Source organism: Engystomops pustulosus, chromosome 3, assembly GCF_040894005.1.
Source record: "Engystomops pustulosus chromosome 3, aEngPut4.maternal, whole genome shotgun sequence".
Taxonomy (NCBI): domain Eukaryota; kingdom Metazoa; phylum Chordata; class Amphibia; order Anura; family Leptodactylidae; genus Engystomops; species Engystomops pustulosus.
Genome location: NC_092413.1, coordinates 234,600,449 through 234,624,358, shown reverse-complemented (window position 1 = coordinate 234,624,358; position 23,910 = coordinate 234,600,449). Strand labels below are relative to the sequence as shown.

At 50.2% G+C, this 23,910-nt stretch overlaps 1 protein-coding gene across 4 annotated transcripts in view; it reads right to left on the bottom strand.

The window, feature by feature from the left end:
* Nucleotides 1-23,910, bottom strand: part of ABHD1 (abhydrolase domain containing 1) — a 45,529-nt gene that overhangs the window by 10,318 nt on the left and 11,301 nt on the right. For all 4 annotated transcript variants that reach the window (XM_072144041.1, XM_072144042.1, XM_072144044.1 and 1 more), the window contains exons 3-4: nt 20,456-20,616; nt 20,186-20,368 (exon numbers count right to left, since the gene is read on the bottom strand). In XM_072144041.1, coding sequence (XP_072000142.1) covers nt 20,186-20,368; nt 20,456-20,616 — 344 coding nt within the window. The remainder of the gene's footprint in view (nt 1-20,185; nt 20,369-20,455; nt 20,617-23,910) is intronic.

Genomic DNA, 23,910 nt, shown 5'->3' with positions numbered 1-23,910 from the left:
CATGGTACAGGGTCAGGAGGGGCCGGGATGTCTGCAGTGTAATAATATCACATGTTATGGATGATACATGGTGCAGGGTCAGGAGGGGCAGGGATGTCTGCAGTATAATAATATTACATGTTATGGATGATACAAGGTACAGGGTCAGGAGGGGCCGGGGTGTCTGCAGTGTAATAATATCACATGTTATGGATGATACATAATGCAGGGTCAGGAGGGGCCAGGATGTCTGCAGTGTAATAATATCACATGTTATGGATGATACATGGTACAGGGTCAGGAGGGTCGGGATGTCTGCAGTGTAATAATATCACATGTTATGGATGATACATGGTGCAGGGTCAGGAGGGGTCGGGATGTCTGCAGTGTAATAATATCACATGTTATGGATGATACATGGTACAGGGTCAGGAGGGGCCGGGATGTCTGCAGTGTAATAATATCACATTTTATGGATGATACATAATGCAGGGTCAGGAGGGCCAGGATGTCTGCAGTGTAATAATATCACATGTTATGGATGATACATGGTACAGGGTCAGGAGGGGTCGGGATGTCTGCAGTGTAATAAAATTACATGTTATGGATGATACATGGTGCAGGGTCAGGAGGGGTCGGGATGTCTGCAGTGTAATAATATCACATGTTATGGATGATACATGGTACAGGGTCAGGAGGGGCCGGGATGTCTGCAGTGTAATAATATCACATGTTATAGATGATACATGGTACAGGGTCAGGAGGGGCCGGGATGTCTGCAGTGTAATAATATCACATGTTATGGATGATACATGGTACAGGGTCAGGAGGGGCCGGGATGTCTGCAGTGTAATAATATCACATGTTATGGATGATACATGGTGCAGGGTCAGGAGGGGCCGGGATGTCTGCAGTGTAATAATATCACATATTATGGATGATACATGGTACAGGGTCAGGAGGGGCCGGGATGTCTGCAGTGTAATAATATCACATGTTATGGATGATACATGGTACAGGGTCAGGAGGGGCCTGGATGTCTGCAGTGTAATAATATCACGTGTTATGGATGATACATGGTGCAGGGTCAGGAGGGCCAGGATGTCTGCAGTGTAATAATATTACATGTTATGGATGATACATGGTACAGGGTCAGGAGGGGCCGGGATGTCTGCAGTGTAATAATATCACATGTTATAGATGATACATGGTACAGGGTCAAGAGGGGCCGGGATGTCTGCAGTGTAATAATATCACATGTTATGGATGATACATGGTGCAGGGTCAGGAGGGGCCGGGATGTCTGCAGTGTAATAATATTACGTTATGGATGATACATGGTACAGGGTCAGGAGGGGTCGGGATGTCTGCAGTGTAATAATATCACATGTTATGGATGATACATGGTGCAGGGTCAGGAGGGGCCGGGATGTTTGCAGTGTAATAATATCACATGTTATGGATGATACATGGTACAGGGTCAGGAGGGGCCGGGATGTCTGCAGTGTAATAATATCACATGTTATGGATGATACATGGTACAGGGTCAGGAGGGGCCGGGATGTCTGCAGTGTAATAATATCACATGTTATGGATGATACATGGTGCAGGGTCAGGAGGGGCCGGGATGTCTGCAGTGTAATAATATCACATGTTATGGATGATACATGGAACAGGGTCAGGAGGGGCCGGGATATCTGCAGTATAATAATATCACATGTTATGGATGATACATGGTACAGGGTCAGGAGGGGCCGGGATGTCTGCAGTGTAATAATATCACATGTTATGGATGATACATGGTACAGGGTCAGGAGGGGCCTGGATGTCTGCAGTGTAATAATATCACGTGTTATGGATGATACATGGTGCAGGGTCAGGAGGGCCAGGATGTCTGCAGTGTAATAATATTACATGTTATGGATGATACATGGTACAGGGTCAGGAGGGGCCGGGATGTCTGCAGTGTAATAATATCACATGTTATAGATGATACATGGTACAGGGTCAGGAGGGGCCGGGATGTCTGCAGTGTAATAATATCACATGTTATGGATGATACATGGTGCAGGGTCAGGAGGGGCCGGGATGTCTGCAGTGTAATAATATTACGTTATGGATGATACATGGTACAGGGTCAGGAGGGGTCGGGATGTCTGCAGTGTAATAATATCACATGTTATGGATGATACATGGTACAGGGTCAGGAGGTGCCGGGATGTCTGCAGTGTGATAATATCACATGTTATGGATGATACATGGTGCAGGGTCAGGAGGGGCCGGGATGTCTGCAGTGTAATAATATCACATGTTATGGATGATACATGGTACAGGGTCAGGAGGGGCCTGGATGTCTGCAGTGTAATAATATCACATGTTATGGATGATACATGGTGCAGGGTCAGGAGGGGCCGGGATGTTTGCAGTGTAATAATATCACATGTTATGGATGATACATGGTACAGGGTCAGGAGGGGCCGGGATGTCTGCAGTGTAATAATATCACATGTTATGGATGATACATGGTACAGGGTCAGGAGGGGCCGGGATGTCTGCAGTGTAATAATATCACATGTTATGGATGATACATGGTGCAGGGTCAGGAGGGGCCGGGATGTCTGCAGTGTAATAATATCACATGTTATGGATGATACATGGTACAGGGTCAGGAGGAGCCTGGATGTCTGCAGTGTAATAATATCACATGTTATGGATGATACATGGTGCAGGGTCAGGAGGGGCCGGGATGTTTGCAGTGTAATAATATCACATGTTATGGATGATACATGGTACAGGGTCAGGAGGGGCCTGGATGTCTGCAGTGTAATAATATCACATGTTATGGATGATACATGGTGCAGGGTCAGGAGGGGCCGGGATGTTTGCAGTGTAATAATATCACATGTTATGGATGATACATGGTACAGGGTCAGGAGGGGCCGGGATGTCTGCAGTGTAATAATATCACATGTTATGGATGATACATGGTACAGGGTCAGGAGGGGCCGGGATGTCTGCAGTGTAATAATATCACATGTTATGGATGATACATGGTGCAGGGTCAGGAGGGGCCGGGATGTCTGCAGTGTAATAATATCACATGTTATGGATGATACATGGTACAGGGTCAGGAGGAGCCTGGATGTCTGCAGTGTAATAATATCACATGTTATGGATGATACATGGTGCAGGGTCAGGAGGGGCCGGGATGTTTGCAGTGTAATAATATCACATGTTATGGATGATACATGGTACAGGGTCAGGAGGGGCGGGATGTCTGCAGTGTAATAATATCACATGTTATGGATGATACATGGTACAGGGTCAGGAGGGGCCGGGATGTCTGCAGTGTAATAATATCACATGTTATGGATGATACATGGTACAGGGTCAGGAGGGGACCGGATGTCTGCAGTGTAATAATATCACATGTTATGGATGATACATGGTACAGGGTCAGGAGGGGCAGGATATCTGTAGTGAAATAATATCACATGTTAGGGATGATACATGGTACAGGGTCAGGAGGGGCCGGGATGTCTGCAGTGTAATAATATCACATGTTATGGATGATACATGGTACAGGGTCAGGAGGGGCTGGGATGTCTGCAGTGTAATAATATCACATGTTATGGATGATACATGCTACAGGGTCAGGAGGGTCGGGATGTCTGCAGTGTAATAATATCACATGTTATGGATGATACAAGGTACAGGGTCAGGAGGGGCCGGGGTGTCTGCAGTGTAATAATATCACATGTTATGGATGATACATAATGCAGGGTCAGGAGGGCCAGGTTGTCTGCAGTGTAATAATATTACATGTTATGGATGATACATGGTACAGGGTCAGGAGGGGCCGGGATATCTGCAGTGTAATAATATCTTATGTTATGGATGATACATGGTACAGGGTCAGGAGGGGCTGGGATGTCTGCAGTGTAATAACATCACATGTTATGGATGATACATGGTGCAGGGTCAGGAGGGGAGGGGATGTCTGCAGTGTAATAATATCACATGTTATGGATGATACATGGTACAGGGTCAGGAGGGGCCGGGATGTCTGCAGTGTAATAATATCACATGTTATGGATGATACATGGTGCAGGGTCAGGAGGGGAGGGGATGTCTGCAGTGTAATAATATCACATGTTATGGATGATACATGGTACAGGGTCAGGAGGGGCCGGGATGTCTGCAGTGTAATAATATCACATGTTATGGATGATACATGGTACAGGGTCAGGAGGTGCCGGGATCTCTGCAGTGTAATAATATCACTTGTTATGGATGATACATGCTACAGGGTCAGGAGGGGCCGGGATGTCTGCAGTGTAATAATATCACATGTTATGGATGATACATGGTACAGGGTCAGGAGGGGCCAGGATGTCTGCAGTGTAATAATATCACATGTTATGGATGATACATGGTACAGGGTCAGGAGGGACCGGGATGTCAGCAGTGTAATAATATCACATGTTATGGATGATACATGGTACAGGGTCAGGAGGGGCAGGGATGTCTGCAGTGTAATAATATCACATGTTATGGATGATACATGGTACAGGGTCAGGAGGGGCCAGGATGTCTGCAGTGTAATAATATCACATGTTATGGATGATACATGGTACAGGGTCAGGAGGGACCGGGATGTCAGCAGTGTAATAATATCACATGTTATGGATGATACATGGTACAGGGTCAGGAGGGGAGGGGATGTCTGCAGTGTAATAATATCACTTGTTATGGATGATACATGCTACAGGGTCAGGAGGGGCCGGGATGTCTGCAGTGTAATAATATCACATGTTATGGATGATACATGGTACAGGGTCAGGAGGGGCCAGGATGTCTGCAGTGTAATAATATCACATGTTATGGATGATACATGGTACAGGGTCAGGAGGGACCGGGATGTCAGCAGTGTAATAATATCACATGTTATGGATGATACATGGTACAGGGTCAGGAGGGGAGGGGATGTCTGCAGTGTAATAATATCACTTGTTATGGATGATACATGGTACAGGATCAGGAGGGGCCGGGATGCCTGCAGTGTAATAATATCTCATGTTATTGATGATACATGGTACAGGGTCAGGAGGGACAGGGATGTCTGCAGTGTAATAATATCACATGTTATGGATGATACATGGTACAGGGTCAGGAGGGGCCGGGATGTCTGCAGTGTAATCATATCGCATGTTATGGATGATACATGGTACAGGGTCAGGAGGGGCTGGGATGTCTGCAGTGTAATAATATGACATGTTATGGATGATACATGGTACAGGGTCAGGAGGGGTCGGGATGTCTGCAGTGTAATAATATCACATGTTATGGATGATACATGGTTCAGGGTCAGGAGGGGCCGGGATGTCTGCAGTGTAATAATATCACATGTTATGGATGATACATGGTGCAGGGTCAGGAGGGGCCGGGATGTCTGCAGTGTAATAATATTACGTTATGGATGATACATGGTACAGGGTCAGGAGGGGTCGGGATGTCTGCAGTGTAATAATATCACATGTTATGGATGATACATGGTACAGGGTCAGGAGGTGCCGGGATGTCTGCATTGTGATAATATCACAGGTTATGGATGATACATGGTGCAGGGTCAGGAGGGGCCGGAATGTCTGCAGTGTAATAATATCATATGTTATGGATGATACATGGTACAGGGTCAGGAGACGCCGGAATGTCTGCAGTGTAATAATATCACATGTAATAAATGATACATGGTACAGGGTCAGGAGGGGTTGGGATGTCTGCAGTATAATAATATCACATGTTATGGATGATACATGGTGCAGGGTCAGGAGGGGCCGGGATGTCTGCATTGTAATAATATCACATGTTATGGATGATACATGGTACAGGGTCAGGAGGGCCAGGATGTCTGCAGTGTAATATTATCACATGTTATGGATGATACATGGTACAGGGTCAGGAGGGGCCGGGATGTCTGCAGTGTTATGATATCACATGTTATGGATGATACATGGTACAGGGTCAGGAGGTGCCGGGATCTCTGCAGTGTAATAATATCACATGTTATGGAGAATACATGGTACAGGGTCAGGAGGGGCCGGGATGTCTGCAGTGTAATAACATCACATGTTATGGATGATACATGGTGCAGGGTCAGGAGGAGCCGGGATGTCTGCAGTTTAATAATATCCCATGTAATAAATGATACATGGTACAGGGTCAGGAGGGGCCGGGATGTCTGCAGTATAATAATATCACATGTTATGGATGATACATGGTACAGGGTCAGGAGGGGTCGGGATGTCTGCAGTGTTATGATATCACATGTTATGGATGATACATGGTACAGGGTCAGGAGGTGCCGGGATCTCTGCAGTGTAATAATATCACATGTTATGGAGGATACATGGTACAGGGTCAGGAGGGGCCGGGATGTCTGCAGTGTAATAACATCACATGTTATGGATGATACATGGTGCAGGGTCAGGAGGAGCCGGGATGTCTGCAGTGTAATAATATCACATGTTCTGGATGATACATGGTACAGGGTCAGGAGGGGCCGGGATGTCTGCAGTGTAATAATATCACATGTTATGGATGATACATGGTACAGGGTCAGGAGGGGCCGGGATGTCTGCAGTTTAATAATATCCCATGTAATAAATGATACATGGTACAGGGTCAGGAGGGGCCGGGATGTCTGCAGTGTAATAATATCACATGTTCTGGATGATACATGGTACAGGGTCAGGAGGGGCCGGGATGTCTGCAGTTTAAAAATATCCCATGTAATAAATGATACATGGTACAGGGTCAGGAGGGGCCGGGATGTCTGCAGTTTAATAATATCCCATGTAATAAATGATACATGGTACAGGGTCAGGAGGGGCCGGGATGTCTGCAGTGTAATAATATCACATGTTCTGGATGATACATGGTACAGGGTCAGGAGGGGCCGGGATGTCTGCAGTGTAATAATATCACATGTTATGGATGATACATGGTACAGGGTCAGGAGGGGCCGGGATGTCTGCAGTGTAATAATATCACATGTTATGGATGATGCATGGTACAGGGTCAGGAGGGGCCGGGATGTCTGCAGTGTAATGATATCACATGTTATGGAGGATACATGGTACAGGGTCAGGAGGGGCCGGGATGTCTGCAGTGTATAATATCACATGTTATGGATGATACATGGTACAGGGTCAGGAGGGGCCGGGATGTCTGCAGTGTAATAATATCACATGTTATGGATGATACATGGTACAGGTTTAGGAGGGGCCGGGATGTCTGCAGTGTAATAATATCACATGTTATGGATGATACATGGTACAGGGTCAGGAGGGGCCGGGATGTCTGCAGTGTAATAATATTACATGTTATGGATGATACATGGTGCAGGGTCAGGAGGTGCCGGGATGTCTGCAGTGTAATAATATTACATGTTATGGATGATACATGGTACAGGGTCAGGAGGGGCCGGGATGTCTGCAGTGTAATAATATCACATGTTATGGATGATACATGGTGCAGGGTCAGGAGGGGCCGGGATGTCTGCAGTGTAATAATATCACATGTTATGGATGATACATGGTGCAGGGTCAGGAGGGGTCGGGATGTCTGCAGTGTAATAATATCACATGTTATGGATGATACATGGTGCAGGGTCAGGATGGGCCGGGATGTCTGCAGTGTAATAATATCACATGTTATGGATGATACATGGTACAGGGTCAGGAGGGACCGGGATGTCTGCAGTGTAATAATATCACATGTTATGGATGATACATGGTACAGGGTCAGGAGGGACCGGGATGTCAGCAGTGTAATAATATCACATGTTATGGATGATACATGGTGCAGGGTCAGGAGGGTCCGGGATGTCTGCAGTGTAATAATATCACATGTTATGGATGATACATGGTACAGGGTCAGGAGGGGCCGGGATGTCTGCAGTGTAATAATATCACATGTTATGGATGATACATGGTACAGGGTCAGGAGGGGCCGGGATGTCTGCAGTGTAATAATATCACATGTTATGGATGATACATGGTACAGGGTCAGGAGGGGCCGGGATGTCTGCAGTGTAATAATATCACATGTTATGGATGATACATGGTGCAGGGTCAGGAGGGGCCAGGATGTCTGCAGTGTAATAATATCACATGTTATGGATGATACGTGGTACAGGGTCAGGAGGGGCCGGGATGTCTGCAGTGTAATAATATCACATGTTATGGATGATACATGGTACAAGGTCAGGAGGGGCCGGGATGTCTGCAGTGTAATAATATCACATGTTATGGATGATACATGGTACAGGGTCAGGAGGGGCCGGGATGTCTGCAGTGTAATAATATCACATGTTATGGATGATACATGGTACAGGGTCAGGAGGGGCCGGGATGTCTGCAGTGTAATAATATCACATGTTATGGATGATACATAACGCAGGGTCAGGAGGGGCCGGGATGTCTGCAGTGTAATAATATCACATGTTATGGATGATACATGGTGCAGGGTCAGGAGGAGCCGGGATGTCTGCAGTGTAATAATATCACATGTTATGGATGATACATGGTACAGGGTCAGGAGGGGCCGGGATGTCTGCAGTGTAATAATATCACATGTTATGGATGATACATGGTACAGGGTCAGGAGGGGCCAGGATGTCTGCAGTGTAATAATATCACATGTTATGGATGATACATGGTACAGAGTCAGGAGGGGCCGGGATGTCTGCAGTGTAATAATATCACATGTTATGGATGATACATGGTACAGGGTCAGGAGGGGCCGGGATGTCTGCAGTGTAATAATATCACATGTTATGGATGATACATGGTACAGGGTCAGGAGGGACCGGGATGTCTGCAGTGTAATAATATCACATGTTATGGATGATACATGGTACAGGGTCAGGAGGGACCGGGATGTCTGCAGTGTAATAATATCACATGTTATGGATGATACATGGTGCAGGGTCAGGAGGGTCCGGGATGTCTGCAGTGTAATAATATCACATGTTATGGATGATACATGGTGCAGGGTCAGGAGGGGCCGGGATGTCTGCAGTGTAATAATATCACATGTTATGGATGATACATGGTACAGGGTCAGGAGGGGCCGGGATGTCTGCAGTGTAATAATATCACATGTTATGGATGATACATGGTACAGGGTCAGGAGGGGCAGGGATGTCTGCAGTATAATAATATCACATGTTATGGATGATACATGGTACAGGGTCAGGAGGGGCCGGGATGTCTGCAGTGTAATAATATCACATGTTATGGATGATACATGGTACAGGGTCAGGAGGGGCCGGGATGTCTGCAGTGTAATAATATCACATGTTATGGATGATACATGGTACAGGGTCAGGAGGGGCCGGGATGTCTGCAGTGTAATAATATCACATGTTATGGATGATACATAACGCATGGTCAGGAGGGGCAGGATGTCTGCAGTGTAATAATATCACATGTTATGGATGATACATGGTACAGAGTCAGGAGGGGCCGGGATGTCTGCAGTGTAATAATATCACATGTTATGGATGATACATGGTGCAGGGTCAGGAGGGTCCGGGATGTCTGCAGTGTAATAATATCACATGTTATGGATGATACATGGTACAGGGTCAGGAGGGGCCGGGATGTCTGCAGTGTAATAATATCACATGTTATGGATGATACATGGTACAGGGTCAGGAGGGGCCGGGATGTCTGCAGTGTAATAATATCACATGTTATGGATGATACATGGTACAGGGTCAGGAGGGGCCGGGATGTCTGCAGTGTAATAATATCACATGTTATGGATGATACATGGTACAGGGTCAGGAGGGGCCGGGATGTCTGCAGTGTAATAATATCACATGTTATGGATGATACATGGTGCAGGGTCAGGAGGTGCTGGGATGTCTGCAGTGTAATAATATCACATGTTATGGATGATACATGGTACAGGGTCCGGAGGGGCCGGGATGTCTGCAGTGTAATAATATCACATGTTATGGATGATACATGGTACAGGGTCAGGAGGGGCCGGGATGTCTGCAGTGTAATAATATCACATGTTATGGATGATACATGGTACAGGGTCAGGAGGGGCCGGGATGTCTGCGGTGTAATAATATGACATGTTATGGATGATACATGGTACAGGGTCCGGAGGGGCCGGGATGTCTGCAGTGTAATAATATCACATGTTATGGATGATACATGGTACAGGGTCAGGAGGGGCCGGGATGTCTGCAGTGTAATAATATCACATGTTATGGATGATACATGGTACAGGGTCAGGAGGGGCCGGGATGTCTGCAGTGTAATAATATCACATGTTATGGATGATACATGGTACAGGGTCAGGAGGGGCCGGGATGTCTGCAGTGTAATAATATCACATGTTATGGATGATACATAGTACAGGGTCAGGAGGGGCCGGGATGTCTGCAGTGTAATAATATCACATGTTATGGATGATACATGGTACAGAGTCAGGAGGGGCCGGGATGTCTGCAGTGTAATAATATCACATGTTATGGATGATACATGGTACAGGGTCAGGAGGGGCCGGGATGTCTGCAGTGTAATAATATCACATGTTATGGATGATACATGGTACAGGGTCAGGAGGGGCCGGGATGTCTGCAGTGTAATAATATCACATGTTATGGATGATACATGGTACAGGGTCAGGAGGGGCCGGGATGTCTGCAGTGTAATAATATCACATGTTATGGATGATACATAGTACAGGGTCAGGAGGGGCCGGGATGTCTGCAGTGTAATAATATCACATGTTATGGATGATACATGGTACAGAGTCAGGAGGGGCCGGGATGTCTGCAGTGTAATAATATCACATGTTATGGATGATACATGGTGCAGGGTCAGGAGGTGCTGGGATGTCTGCAGTGTAATAATATCACATGTTATGGATGATACATGGTACAGGGTCAGGAGGGGCCGGGATGTCTGCAGTGTAATAATATCACATGTTATGGATGATACATGGTGCAGGGTCAGGAGGGGCCGGGATGTCTGCAGTGTAATAATATTACATGTTATGGATGATACATGGTACAGGGTCAGGAGGGGCGGGGATGTCTGCAGTGTAATAATATCACATGTTATGGATGATACATGGTACAGGGTCAGGAGGGTCCGGGATGTCTGCAGTGTAATAATATCACATGTTATGGATGATACATGGTGCAGGGTCAGGAGGGGCCGGGATGTCTGCAGTGTAATAATATCACATGTTATGGATGATACATGGTACAGGGTCAGGAGGGGCCGGGATGTCTGCAGTGTAATAATATCACATGTTATGGATGATACATGGTACAGGGTCAGGAGGGGCCGGGATGTCTGCAGTGTAATAATATCACATGTTATGGATGATACATGGTACAGGGTCAGGAGGGGCCAGGATGTCTGCAGTGTAATAATATTACATGTTATGGATGATACATGGTGCAGGGTCAGGAGGGGCCGGGATGTTTGCAGTGTAATAATATCACATGTTATGGACGATACATGGTGCAGGGTCAGGAGGGGCCGGGATGTCTGCAGTGTAATAATATGACATGTTATGGATGATACATGGTACAGGGTCAGGAGGGGCCGGGATGTCTGCAGTGTAATAATATGACATGTTATGGATGATACATGGTGCAGGGTCAGGAGGGGGACCTTCAAAAATCTCTAACTTTGTTATTTTCCCATGTACAGAGCTGTGCGGGGGCTTGTTTTCTGTGTAATACATATTGGCTTGGATATTTCTCCGTGCGCCCGGATGACGCGTTTGATTTATTCTCTGGGTCGGTGCGATCGCGGGGACGACACATTTACAGGTTTTATAATGTTTTATAGATTTACAGAAATTAAAACCTCCTGTAGAAATATTTTTCATGATTTTGCTGTCTTCTGGCACTAATACATTTTTCATACTTCGGTGCCCGGCGCTGTGGGTGGAGCCATTTTTTGCGACTTTTGATGGCGTTTTCAGTGCTGTGCGACCATCACTTTTTATTGTATATATTTTGGGCGCTATTTTCTGTTACGGGGTTAAACGTATATATATATATTGGGCATTGTCGGGCGCGGCGATACATAATGGGGCTCATTTACTAAGGGTCCGAATGCCGCACTTTCGTCGGGTTTCCTGAATATTTCCGATTTGCGCTGAATTGCCCCGGGATTTTGGTGCACGTGATCGGATTTCGGCGCCGGCTTGCACGTCGGATAACCTGACGGATTGGACAAACCGCGGAATTTAAAAAAGGTTTTGTGTCGCAAGATGAAGCTCTAACATGCATCGGGACGAAGGAGGTGAACTCCAGCCGACCTCGGCGCAGGACCTTTATATCGGCAGGACCCTTATAAGCGTCACAGAGCGCAACGCGGGATCAAGACTCATCACCCCTCAAACACAATGCTCTCTGGATGAAGGGTATGAGGGGCATGAAGGGCATGAAGGGTATGAAGGGTATGAAGGGCATGAAGGGTATGAAGGGTATGAAGGGTATGAAGGGCATGAAGGGTATGAGGGGTATGAAGGGTATGAGGGGTATGAAGGGTATGAAGGGCATGAGGGGCATGAAGGGTATGAAGGGCATGAAGGGTATGAAGGGTATGAAGGGCATGAAGGGCATGAAGGGCATGAAGGGTATGAAGGGCATGAAGGGTATGAAGGGCATGAAGGGCATGAAGGGTATGAAGGGCATGAAGGGTATGAAGGGTATGAAGGGCATGAAGGGCATGAAGGGCATGAAGGGTATGAAGGGTATGAGGGGTATGAAGGGTATGAAGGGCATGAGGGGCATGAAGGGTATGAAGGGCATGAAGGGTATGAGGGGTATGAAGGGTATGAAGGGTATGAAGGGCATGAGGGGTATGAAGGGCATGAGGGGTATGAGGGGTATGAAGGCTATGAAGGGTATAAAGGGCATAAAGGGTATGAAGGGTATGAGGGGTATGAGGGGCATGAAGGGTATGAAGGGTATGAGGGGCATGAAGGGCATGAAGGGTATGAAGGGTATGAGGGGTATGAAGGGCATGAAGGGTATGAAGGGCATGAGGGGCATGAAGGGTATGAGGGGCATGAAGGGTATGAAGGGTATGAGGGGCATGAAGGGCATGAAGGGTATGAAGGGCATGAAGGGTATGAGGGGCATGAAGGGTATGAAGGGTATGAAGGGCATGAAGGGTATGAAGGGTATGAGGGGTATGAGGGGTATGAAGGGTATGAAGGGTATGAGGGGTATGAAGGCTATGAAGGGTATGAAGAGTAAGAAGGGTAAGAAGGGTATGAGGGGTATCAAGGGTATGAAGGGCATGAAGGCTATGAAGGGTATGAAGGGCATGAAGTGCATGAAGGGCATGAAGGGCATGAAGGGTATGAGGGGTATGAAGGGTATGAAGGCTATGAAGGGTATGAAGGGTATGAAGGGTAAGAAGGGTATGAAGGGCATGAAGGGTATGAGGGGTATGAAGGGTATGAAGGGTATGAAGGGCATGAAGGGTATGAAGGGTATGAAGGGTATGAAGGGTATTTCATTGCTTCGGTTCCTCGTACTCTAGATCGGTGACGACGCTCCTGTCATATAACAGGATAGAATGTAAGATTTTTATATCAGAAATGGATAAATTGGGGAGATGTCTATATTTCTTCATGGCTCCGGGAGGGATCAGTGGCGTTTGTTTATAGCCTCCGCCATTTTCATGTGTTGTACTGGGAATTCATGGAGGAAAGGGATCCGTGCCCCGCTTTTGTTATGGGGGGGCAGGAGGTGGTCGGAGTTATGGAACCGTGGACCCAAATTCCTGTCGGGAAGTCTCTACGTGGTTTGGTGGTATCTCTACCAAGACATAGAGGCCTTCTCCTGCTTTAGTCAGACCATGGAAGCTCTAGGATAGATCTGGGTCTGGTAAGTAACAAGGCGTTAGATGTGACAGGAGGGATGAGGTGCGGAGCCATTGGGATATCTGACCGTTCCCCGGGGGTTCTGAGGGTGAAGGAAGGGAGAAATATCTTCTACAGGACAAGGTCACAATTCTGGGGCTAATAACTGATTTTGGGGATAGAAATTGTGTAACGCTGGATGTGTTACGGGCCTGGGAGGCTTTTGAAGGCGCATCGTATGTCTTAGAGGGGTATTTAGGGATAAAACTGATGGAGGAAGGAAAAAGAGGGAATTTAGATTTACGGGAAAGGTCCCTAAAGATAGAAAAGCTCCAGGAGTAAAAGATCCATCAAAAAAAAGGAGAAGAACGGCCAGCACACGTGTGGAAGGCTTCTCTGCATCGGACTGCGTCGGTAGCACCTCTCGCTGCAGCGTGGGGAGTGAGACTGAGGGCCTCGTGGTGTCTCTGGCCTCCCTGGAAGGGACAAACCCGTCTGATCTAAATGGACAACCCCAGGGATCAATGGCGCCAGTCGGTTTGCTAGAATTTTAGCAAGAAGCTTGAGGTCCACATTCAAAAGTGAAATGGGTTTGTAGCCGGGTCATTGAGCCGGGTCCTTCTCCTCCTTGGATATCACTATGATGTGGGCTCTCGCTATATGGACTGGGAGGGTCAGTCCCGTAGTCACAGGGTTTAAAGCTGGAAAAGCTTGTAGTATCCAACTGAGAAGCCATCAGGTCCTGGGGACTCCCCAATCTCTTCCTGGTGTTCCTCTGCTGTGAGTGTGGGGAGTCCCCGATCTCTTCCTGGTGTTCCTCTGCTGTCAGTGTGGGGACTCCCCGATCTCTTCCTGGTGTTCCTCTGCTGTGAGTGTGGGGAGTCCCCGATCTCTTCCTGGTGTTCCTCTGCTGTGAGTGTGGGGAGTCCCCGATCTCTTCCTGGTGTTCCTCTGCTGTGAGTGTGGGGAGTCCCCGATCTCTTCCTGGTGTTCCTCTGCTGTGACTGTGTGGACTCCCCGATCTCTTCCTGGTGTTCCTCTGCTGTGAGTGTGGGGAGTCCCCAATCTCTTCCTGGTGTTCCTCTGCTGTGAGTGTGGGGAGTCCCCAATCTCTTCCTGGTGTTCCTCTGCTGTGACTGTGTGGACTCCCCGATCTCTTCCTGGTGTTCCTCTGCTGTGAGTGTGGGGAGTCCCCAATCTCTTCCTGGTGTTCCTCTGCTGTGAGTGTGGGGAGTCCCCAATCTCTTCCTGGTGTTCCTCTGCTGTGAGTGTGGGGAGTCCCCAATCTCTTCCTGGTGTTCCTCTGCTGTGAGTGTGGGGACTCCCCGATCTCTTCCTGGTGTTCCTCTGCTGTGAGTGTGGGGAGTCCCCAATCTCTTCCTGGTGTTCCTCTGCTGTGAGTGTGGGGAGTCCCCGATCTCTTCCTGGTGTTCCTCTGCTGTGACTGTGGGGACTCCCCGATCTCTTCCTGGTGTTCCTCTGCTGTGACTGTGGGGACTCCCCGATCTCTTCCTGGTGTTCCTCTGCTGTGAGTGTGGGGAGTCCCCGATCTCTTCCTGGTGTTCCTCTGCTGTGACTGTGGGGACTCCCCGATCTCTTCCTGGTGTTCCTCTGCTGTGACTGTGGGGACTCCCCGATCTCTTTCTGGTGTTCCTCTGCTGTGAGTGTGGGGACTCCCCGATCTCTTCCTGGTGTTCCTCTGCTGTGACTGTGGGGACTCCCCGATCTCTTCCTGGTGTTCCTCTGCTGTGAGTGTGGGGAGTCCCCGATCTCTTCCTGGTGTTCCTCTGCTGTGACTGTGTGGACTCCCCGATCTCTTCCTGGTGTTCCTCTGCTGTGAGTGTGGGGACTCCCCGATCTCTTCCTGGTGTTCCTCTGCTGTGACTGTGGGGACTCCCCGATCTCTTCCTGGTGTTCCTCTGCTGTGACTGTGGGGACTCCCCGATCTCTTCCTGGTGTTCCTCTGCTGTGACTGTGGGGAGTCCCCGATCTCCTCCTGGTGTTCCTCTGCTGTGAGTGTGGGGACTCCCCGATCTCTTCCTGGTGTTCCTCTGCTGTGAGTGTGGGGACTCCCCGATCTCTTCCTGGTGTTCCTCTGCTGTGAGTGTGGGGAGTCCCCGATCTCTTCCTGGTGTTCCTCTGCTGTGAGTGTGGGGAGTCCCCGATCTCTTCCTGGTGTTCCTCTGCTGTGAGTGTGGGGAGTCCCCGATCTCTTCCTGGTGTTCCTCTGCTGTGAGTGTGGGGACTCCCCGATCTCTTCCTGGTGTTCCTCTGCTGTGAGTGTGGGGAGTCCCCGATCTCTTCCTGGTGTTCCTCTGCTGTGACTGTGGGGACTCCCCGATCTCTTCCTGGTGTTCCTCTGCTGTGACTGTGGGGACTCCCCGATCTCTTCCTGGTGTTCCTCTGCTGTGACTGTGGGGACTCCCCGATCTCTTCCTGGTGTTCCTCTGCTGTGACTGTGGGGACTCCCCGATCTCTTCCTGGTGTTCCTCTGCTGTGACTGTGGGGACTCCCCGATCTCTTCCTGGTGTTCCTCTGCTGTGACTGTGGGGACTCCCCGATCTCTTCCTGGTGTTCCTCTGCTGTGACTGTGGGGACTCCCCGATCTCTTCCTGGTGTTCCTCTGCTGTGACTGTGAGGACTCCCCGATCTCTTCCTGGTGTTCCTCTGCTGTGACTGTGGGGACTCCCCGATCTCTTCCTGGTGTTCCTCTGCTTCCTCTGTGACTGTGGTGAGTCCTGATGATGTCCCCTTCTCCATTCTGATGGAGAATAGTTTGGCAAGTGTTATCACTGATAAGTTGAGCGGAGACTGGAGAGATGGTGTCCGGTAGGGGATGAATCGTTACATTTCCAATACCCTGGTACCCTGGCCGGGGTGTAACACGTTGTGGTTCTTGAATATCCAATAAAAAGTTTCTATTAAAACATCATCGGGCTGCAGTGCGCCTGATCCCAGTAAATCCCTACACATATCCAGCCCCAGCCAGTGTGGCCCCCTGGCCGGAGGAATGGAAAGGCAGCACCCGGGTGACAGATCCACTTGTTGACGTTAGTGTTGTGACCAATTCTGGAGCCTCTCCAATAGTTGAGTAACAGTTTTTTGTTCCAATGTTCTTCATTTTGTTTTTCCCCATGTTCTTTTTTTGCCAGTTTTCAGATAATATGAGGGGGTAGATGAGAGGGGCCACAATATGAGGGGGTAGATGAGAGGGGCCACAATATGAGGAGGAGATGAGAGACCACAATATGAGGGGGAGATGAGAGGGGCCACAATATGAGGAGGAGATGAGAGGGGATACAACATGAGGAGATGAGAGGGGCCACAATATGAGGAGGAGATGAGAGGTCACAATATGAGGGGGAGATGAGAGGCCACAATATGAGGGGGAGATGAGAGGCCACAATATGAGGGGGAGATGAGAGGTCACAATATGAGGGGGAGATGAGAGGAGCCACAATATGAGGAGGAGATGAGAGGCCACAATATGAGGGGGAGATGAGAGGAGCCACAATATGAGGAGGAGATGAGAGGAGCCACAATATGAGGAGGAGATGAGAGGCCACAATATGAGGAGGAGATGAGAGGAGCCACAATATGAGGAGGAGATGAGAGGCCACAATATGAGGAGATGAGAGGAGCCACAATATGAGGAGGAGATGAGAGGCCACAATATGAGGGGGAGATGAGAGGCCACAATATGAGGAGGAGATGAGAGGCCACAATATGAGGAGGAGATGAGAGGCCACAATATGAGGGGGAGATGAGAGGGGCCACAATATGAGGAGGAGATGAGAGGCCACAATATGAGGAGGAGATGAGAGGAGCCACAATATGAGGAGGAGATGAGAGGCCACAATATGAGGGGGAGATGAGAGGCCACAATATGAGGAGGAGATGAGAGGCCACAATATGAGGGGGAGATGAGAGGCCACAATATGAGGAGGAGATGAGAGGCCACAATATGAGGAGGAGATGAGAGGAGCCACAATATGAGGAGGAGATGAGAGGACACAATATGAGGAGGAGATGAGAGGAGCCACAATATGAGGAGGAGATGAGAGGAGCCACAATATGAGGAGGAGATGAGAGGAGCCACAATATGAGGAGGAGATGAGAGGGGCCACAATATGAGGGGGAGATGAGAGGGGCCACAATATGAGGGGGAGATGAGAGGGGCCACAATATGAGGAGGAGATGAGAGGGGCCACAATATGAGGAGGAGATGAGAGGCCACAATATGAGGGGGAGATGAGAGGCCACAATATGAGGGGGAGATGAGAGGGGCCACAATATGAGGAGGAGATGAGAGGCCACAATATGAGGGGGAGATGAGAGGGACCACAATATGAGGAGGAGATGAGAGGCCACAATATGAGGAGGAGATGAGAGGTCACAATATGAAGGGGAGATGAGAGGGACCACAATATGAGGAGGAGATGAGAGGCCACAATATGAGGGGGAGATGAGAGGTCACAATATGAGGAGGAGATGAGAGGGGATACAATATGAGGAGGAGATGAGAGGACACAATATGAGGAGGAGATGAGAGGACACAATATGAGGAGGAGATGAGAGGGACCACAATATGAGGAGGAGATGAGAGGCCACAATATGAGGAGGAGATGAGAGGGGCCACAATATGAGGAGGAGATGAGAGGCCACAATATGAGGGGGAGATGAGAGGGACCACAATATGAGGAGGAGATGAGAGGGGCCACAATATGAGGAGGAGATGAGAGGAGCCACAATATGAGGGGGAGATGAGAGGGGCCACAATATGAGGAGGAGATGAGAGGCCACAATATGAGGAGGAGATGAGAGGGGCCACAATATGAGGAGGAGATGAGAGGCCACAATATGAGGGGGAGATGAGAGGGGCCACAATATGAGGAGGAGATGAGAGGCCACAATATGAGGAGGAGATGAGAGGGGCCACAATATGAGGAGGAGATGAGAGGCCACAATATGAGGAGGAGATGAGAGGGACCACAATATGAGGAGGAGATGAGAGGCCACAATATGAGGGGGAGATGAGAGGGACCACAATATGAGGAGGAGATGAGAGGCCACAATATGAGGAGGAGATGAGAGGGACCACAATATGAGGAGGAGATGAGAGGTCACAATATGAGGGGGAGATGAGAGGCCACAATATGAGGAGGAGATGAGAGGGGCCACAATATGAGGAGGAGATGAGAGGCCACAATATGAGGGGGAGATGAGAGGGGCCACAATATGAGGAGGAGATGAGAGGTCACAATATGAGGGGGAGATGAGAGGCCACAATATGAGGAGATGAGAGGGGCCACAATATGAGGAGGAGATGAGGGGCCACAATATGAGGAGGAGATGAGAGGCCACAATATGAGGGGGAGATGAGAGGGGCCACAATATGAGGAGGAGATGAGAGGCCACAATATGAGGAGGAGATGAGAGGGGATACAATATGAGGAGGAGATGAGAGGGGATACAATATGAGGAGGAGATGAGAGGAGCCACAATATGAGGAGGAGATGAGAGGCCACAATATGAGGAGGAGATGAGAGGACACAATATGAGGAGGAGATGAGAGGCCACAATATGAGGAGGAGATGAGAGGGGATACAATATGAGGGGGTAGATGAGGGGTCACAATATGAGGGGGAGATGAGAGGCCACAATATGAGGAGGAGATGAGAGGCCACAATATGAGGGGGAGATGAGAGGAGAGGTCACAATATGAGGGGGAGATGAGAGGTCACAATATGAGGGGGTAGATGAGAGGCCACAATATGAGGGGGAGATGAGAGGCCACAATATGAGGGGGAGATGAGAGGCCACAATATGAGGGGGAGATGAGAGGCCACAATATGAGGGGGAGATGAGAGGCCATAATATGAGGGGGAGATGGGAGGCCACAATATGAGGGAGGGATAGGTCTAAACATGTCAGTATTTAGGTGATTAAAGCGCATTGTGAGGACGTGGCCTCAGGCAGCGTTCACACTAAGTGCTTTCAATTCGTATTAAAAATGCAAACACCAGAGGGAAAACCAGAAATACATCTGCGTTTTACCAGAATTTATGACTATGTGCTTTGGATTCTTAGAAACTCTCCTCCCACTCGCTGATGTCATCACTTGTGATTGACAGACAACACGCCCAATGCCTCGACACTTCATACACACCCCCCGAACCAGGATAGGTCCTTGGTACAAGTGTAGCCACACCCCTCTCACATGACAAGGGGGCGGGATTAGGCAGATATCCTGAGATAGGGGTCAGAGTGTGCGGTCACCTACCTGTAGCCATCGCTTGTGGCCTGTCTCACCAGCTGCAGTATATACGATTGCTGACTGTTTCCCGTCAGGCCTGGCAGTAGGATAATGGTGGGGCGAGAGGTAGAATCCCGGAATTTGGGACTTTCATCATTGTCCACCCAGTCGAGAGATATCTGGCCACCATCTTCAGTGCTGATGACCTCACTGTGGACAAACCACAAGGTGACACCAGGGACACGGAGGAGAGGCCACAGAGTAAATATCCCATGGACCACCACAGGGGTCACTTACTTTCTATACGAGATATGAGGTCTAGAGGCCAACAGGACCCTGACAATGGTCTGTAATCTCCCTCCATGACACCAGAATGTGGGGCAGAACTTTTCCACCACAATCGGACAGTGGTTCTCCAGGAACCAGCGCAGCGGCCCCGAGGACACAAGACGAGGTCTCTGTACAAAGAAGTTACACAAATCCTCCAGTAAGACATCAGGGAGCAAACCTTTCATGAAAGAAGCCTACAGGAGGAGGACAGAGGAGTCTGGAGGAGGAGGACAGAGGAGTCTGGAGGAGGAGGAGGACAGAGGAGTCTGGAGGAGGAGGACAGAGGAGTCTGGAGGAGGAGGAGGAGGACAGAGGAGTCTGGAGGAGGAGGAGGACAGAGGAGTCTGGAGGAGGAGGAGGACAGAGGAGTCTGGAGGAGGAGGAGGACAGAGGAGTCTGGAGTAGGAGGAGGACAGAGGAGTCTGGAGGAGGAAGAGGACAGAGGAGTCTGGAGAAGGAGGAGGACAGAGGAGTCTGGAGGAGGACAGAGGAGTCTGGAGGAGGAGGACAGAGGAGTTTGGAGGAGGAGGACAGAGGAGTCTGGAGGAGGAGAACAGAGGAGTCTGGAGGAGGACAGAGGAGTCTGGAGGAGGAGGAGGACAGAGGAGTCTGGAGAAGGAGGAGGACAGAGGAGTCTGGAGGAGGAGGACAGAGGAGTCTGGAGGAGGAGGACAGAGGAGTTTGGAGGAGGAGGACAGAGGAGTCTGGAGGAGGACAGAGGAGTCTGGAGGAGGAGGACAGAGGAGTCTGGAGGAGGACAGAGGAGTCTGGAGGAGGACAGAGGAGTCTGGAGGAGGAGGAGGACAGAGGAGTCTGGAGGAGGAGGAGGACAGAGGAGTCTGGAGGAGGAGGACAGAGGAGTTTGGAGGAGGAAGACAGTGGAGTTTGGAGGAGGAAGACAGAGGACATAGGAGTCTGGAGGAGGAGGACAGAGGAGTCTGGAGGAGGAGGAGGACAGAGGAGTCTGGAGGAGGAGGAGGACAGATGAGTCTGGAGGAGGAGGAGGACAGAGGAGTCTGGAGGAGGACAGAGGAGTCTGGAGGAGAACAGAGGAGTCTGGAGGAGGAGGAAGACAGAGGAGTCTGGAGGAGGAGGACAGAGGAGTCTGGAGGAGGAGGACAGAGGAGTCTGGAGGAGGAGGAGGACAGAGGAGTCTGGAGGAGGAGGAGGACAGAGGAGTCTGGAGGAGGAGGAGGACAGAGGAGTCTGGAGGAGGACAGAGGAGTCTGGAGGAGGAGGAGGACAGAGGAGTCTGGAGAAGGAGAAGGACAGAGGAGTCTGGAGGAGGACAGAGGAGTCTGGAGGAGGACAGAGGAGTCTGGAGGAGGAGGAGGACAGAGGAGTCTGGAGGAGGAGGACAGAGGAGTTTGGAGGAGGAGGACAGAGGAGTCTGGAGGAGGACAGAGGAGTCTGGAGGAGGAGGACAGAGGAGTCTGGAGGAGGAGGAGGACAGAGGAGTCTGGAGGAGGACAGAGGAGTCTGGAGGAGGAGGACAGATGAGTCTGGAGGAGGAGGAGGACAGAGGAGTCTGGAGGAGGAGGAGGACAGAGGAGTCTGGAGGAGGAGGAGGACAGAGGAGTCTGGAGGAGGACAGAGGAGTCTGGAGGAGGAGGAGGACAGAGGAGTCTGGAGGAGGAGGAGGACAGAGGAGTCTGGAGGAGGAGGAGGACAGAGGAGTCTGGAGGAGGAGGAGGACAGAGGAGTCTGGAGGAGGAGGAGGACAGAGGAGTCTGGAGGAGGACAGATGAGTCTGGAGGAGGAGGAGGACAGAGGAGTCTGGAGGAGGAGGAGGACAGAGGAGTCTGGAGGAGGAGGAGGACAGATGAGTCTGGAGGAGGAGGAGGACAGATGAGTCTGGAGGAGGAGGAGGACAGAGGAGTCTGGAGGAGGAGGAGGACAGAGGAGTCTGGAGGAGGAGGAGGAGGACAGAGGAGTCTGGAGGAGGACAGAGGAGTCTGGAGGAGGAGGAGGACAGAGGGGTCGGGAGGAGGAGGAGGACAGAGAGGTCTGGAGGAGGAGAAGGACAGAGAGGTCTGGAGGAGGAGGACAGAGGAGTCTGGAGGAGGAGGAGGAGGAGGACAGAGGAGTCTGGAGGAGGAGGAGGACAGAGGAGTCTGGGGGAGGGGGAGGATAGAGGAGTCTGGAGGAGAAGGAGGACAGAGGAGTCTGGCGGAAGAGGAGGACAGAGGAGTCTGGAGGAGGACAGAGGAGTCTGGAGGAGGAGGACAGAGGAGTTTGGAGGAGGAAGACAGAGGACAGAGGAGTCTGGAGGAGGAGGAGGACAGAGGAGTTTGGAGGAGGAAGACAGAGGACAGAGGAGTCTGGAGGAGGAGGAGGAGGACAGAGGAGTTTGGAGGAGGAGGAGGAGGACAGAGGAGTCTGGAGGAGGAGGAGGACAGAGGAGTCTGGAGGAGGAGGACAGAGGAGTTTGGAGGAGGAGGACAGAGGAGTCTGGAGGAGGAGGAGGACAGAGGAGTCTGGAGGAGGAGGACAGAGGAGTTTAGAGGAGGAAGACAGAGGACAGAGGAGTCTGGAGGAGGAGGAGGACAGAGGAGTCTGGAGGAGGAGGAGGACAGAGGAGTCTGGAGGAGGAGGAGGACAGAGGAGTCTGGAGGAGGAGGGGAACAGAGGAGTCTGGAGGAGAAGGAGGATAGAGGGGTCTGGAGGAGGAAGACAGAGGAGTCTGGAGGAGGAGGACAGAGGAGTCTGGAGGAGGAGGAGGACAGAGCGGTCGGGAGGAGGAGGAGGAGGACAGAGGGGTCTGGAGGAGGAGAAGGACAGAGAGGTCTGGAGGAGGAGGAGGACAAAGGAGTCTGGAGGAGGACAGAGGGGTCTGGAGGAGGAGGAGAAGGACAGAGGGGTCTGGAGGAGGAGGAGGACAGAGAGGTCTGGAGGAGGAGAAGGACAGAGAGGTCTGGAGGAGGAGGACAGAGGAGTCTGGAGGAGGAGGAGGAGGAGGACAGAGGAGTCTGGAGGAGGAGGAGGACAGAGGAGTCTGGGGGAGGGGGAGGATAGAGGAGACTGGAGGAGAAGGAGGACAGAGGAGTCTGGCGGAAGAGGAGGACAGAGGAGTCTGGAGGAGGAGGAGGACAGAGGAGTCTGGAGGAGGAGGACAGAGGAGTTTGGAGGAGGAAGACAGAGGACAGAGGAGTCTGGAGGAGGAGGAGGACAGAGGAGTTTGGAGGAGGAAGACAGAGGACAGAGGAGTCTGGAGGAGGAGGAGGAGGACAGAGGAGTTTGGAGGAGGAGGAGGAGGACAGAGGAGTCTGGAGGAGGAGGAGGACAGAGGAGTCTGGAGGAGGAGGACAGAGGAGTCTGGAGGAGGAGGAGGACAGAGGAGTCTGGAGGAGGACAGAGGAGTCTGGAGGAGGAGGACAGAGGAGTTTAGAGGAGGAAGACAGAGGACAGAGGAGTCTGGAGGA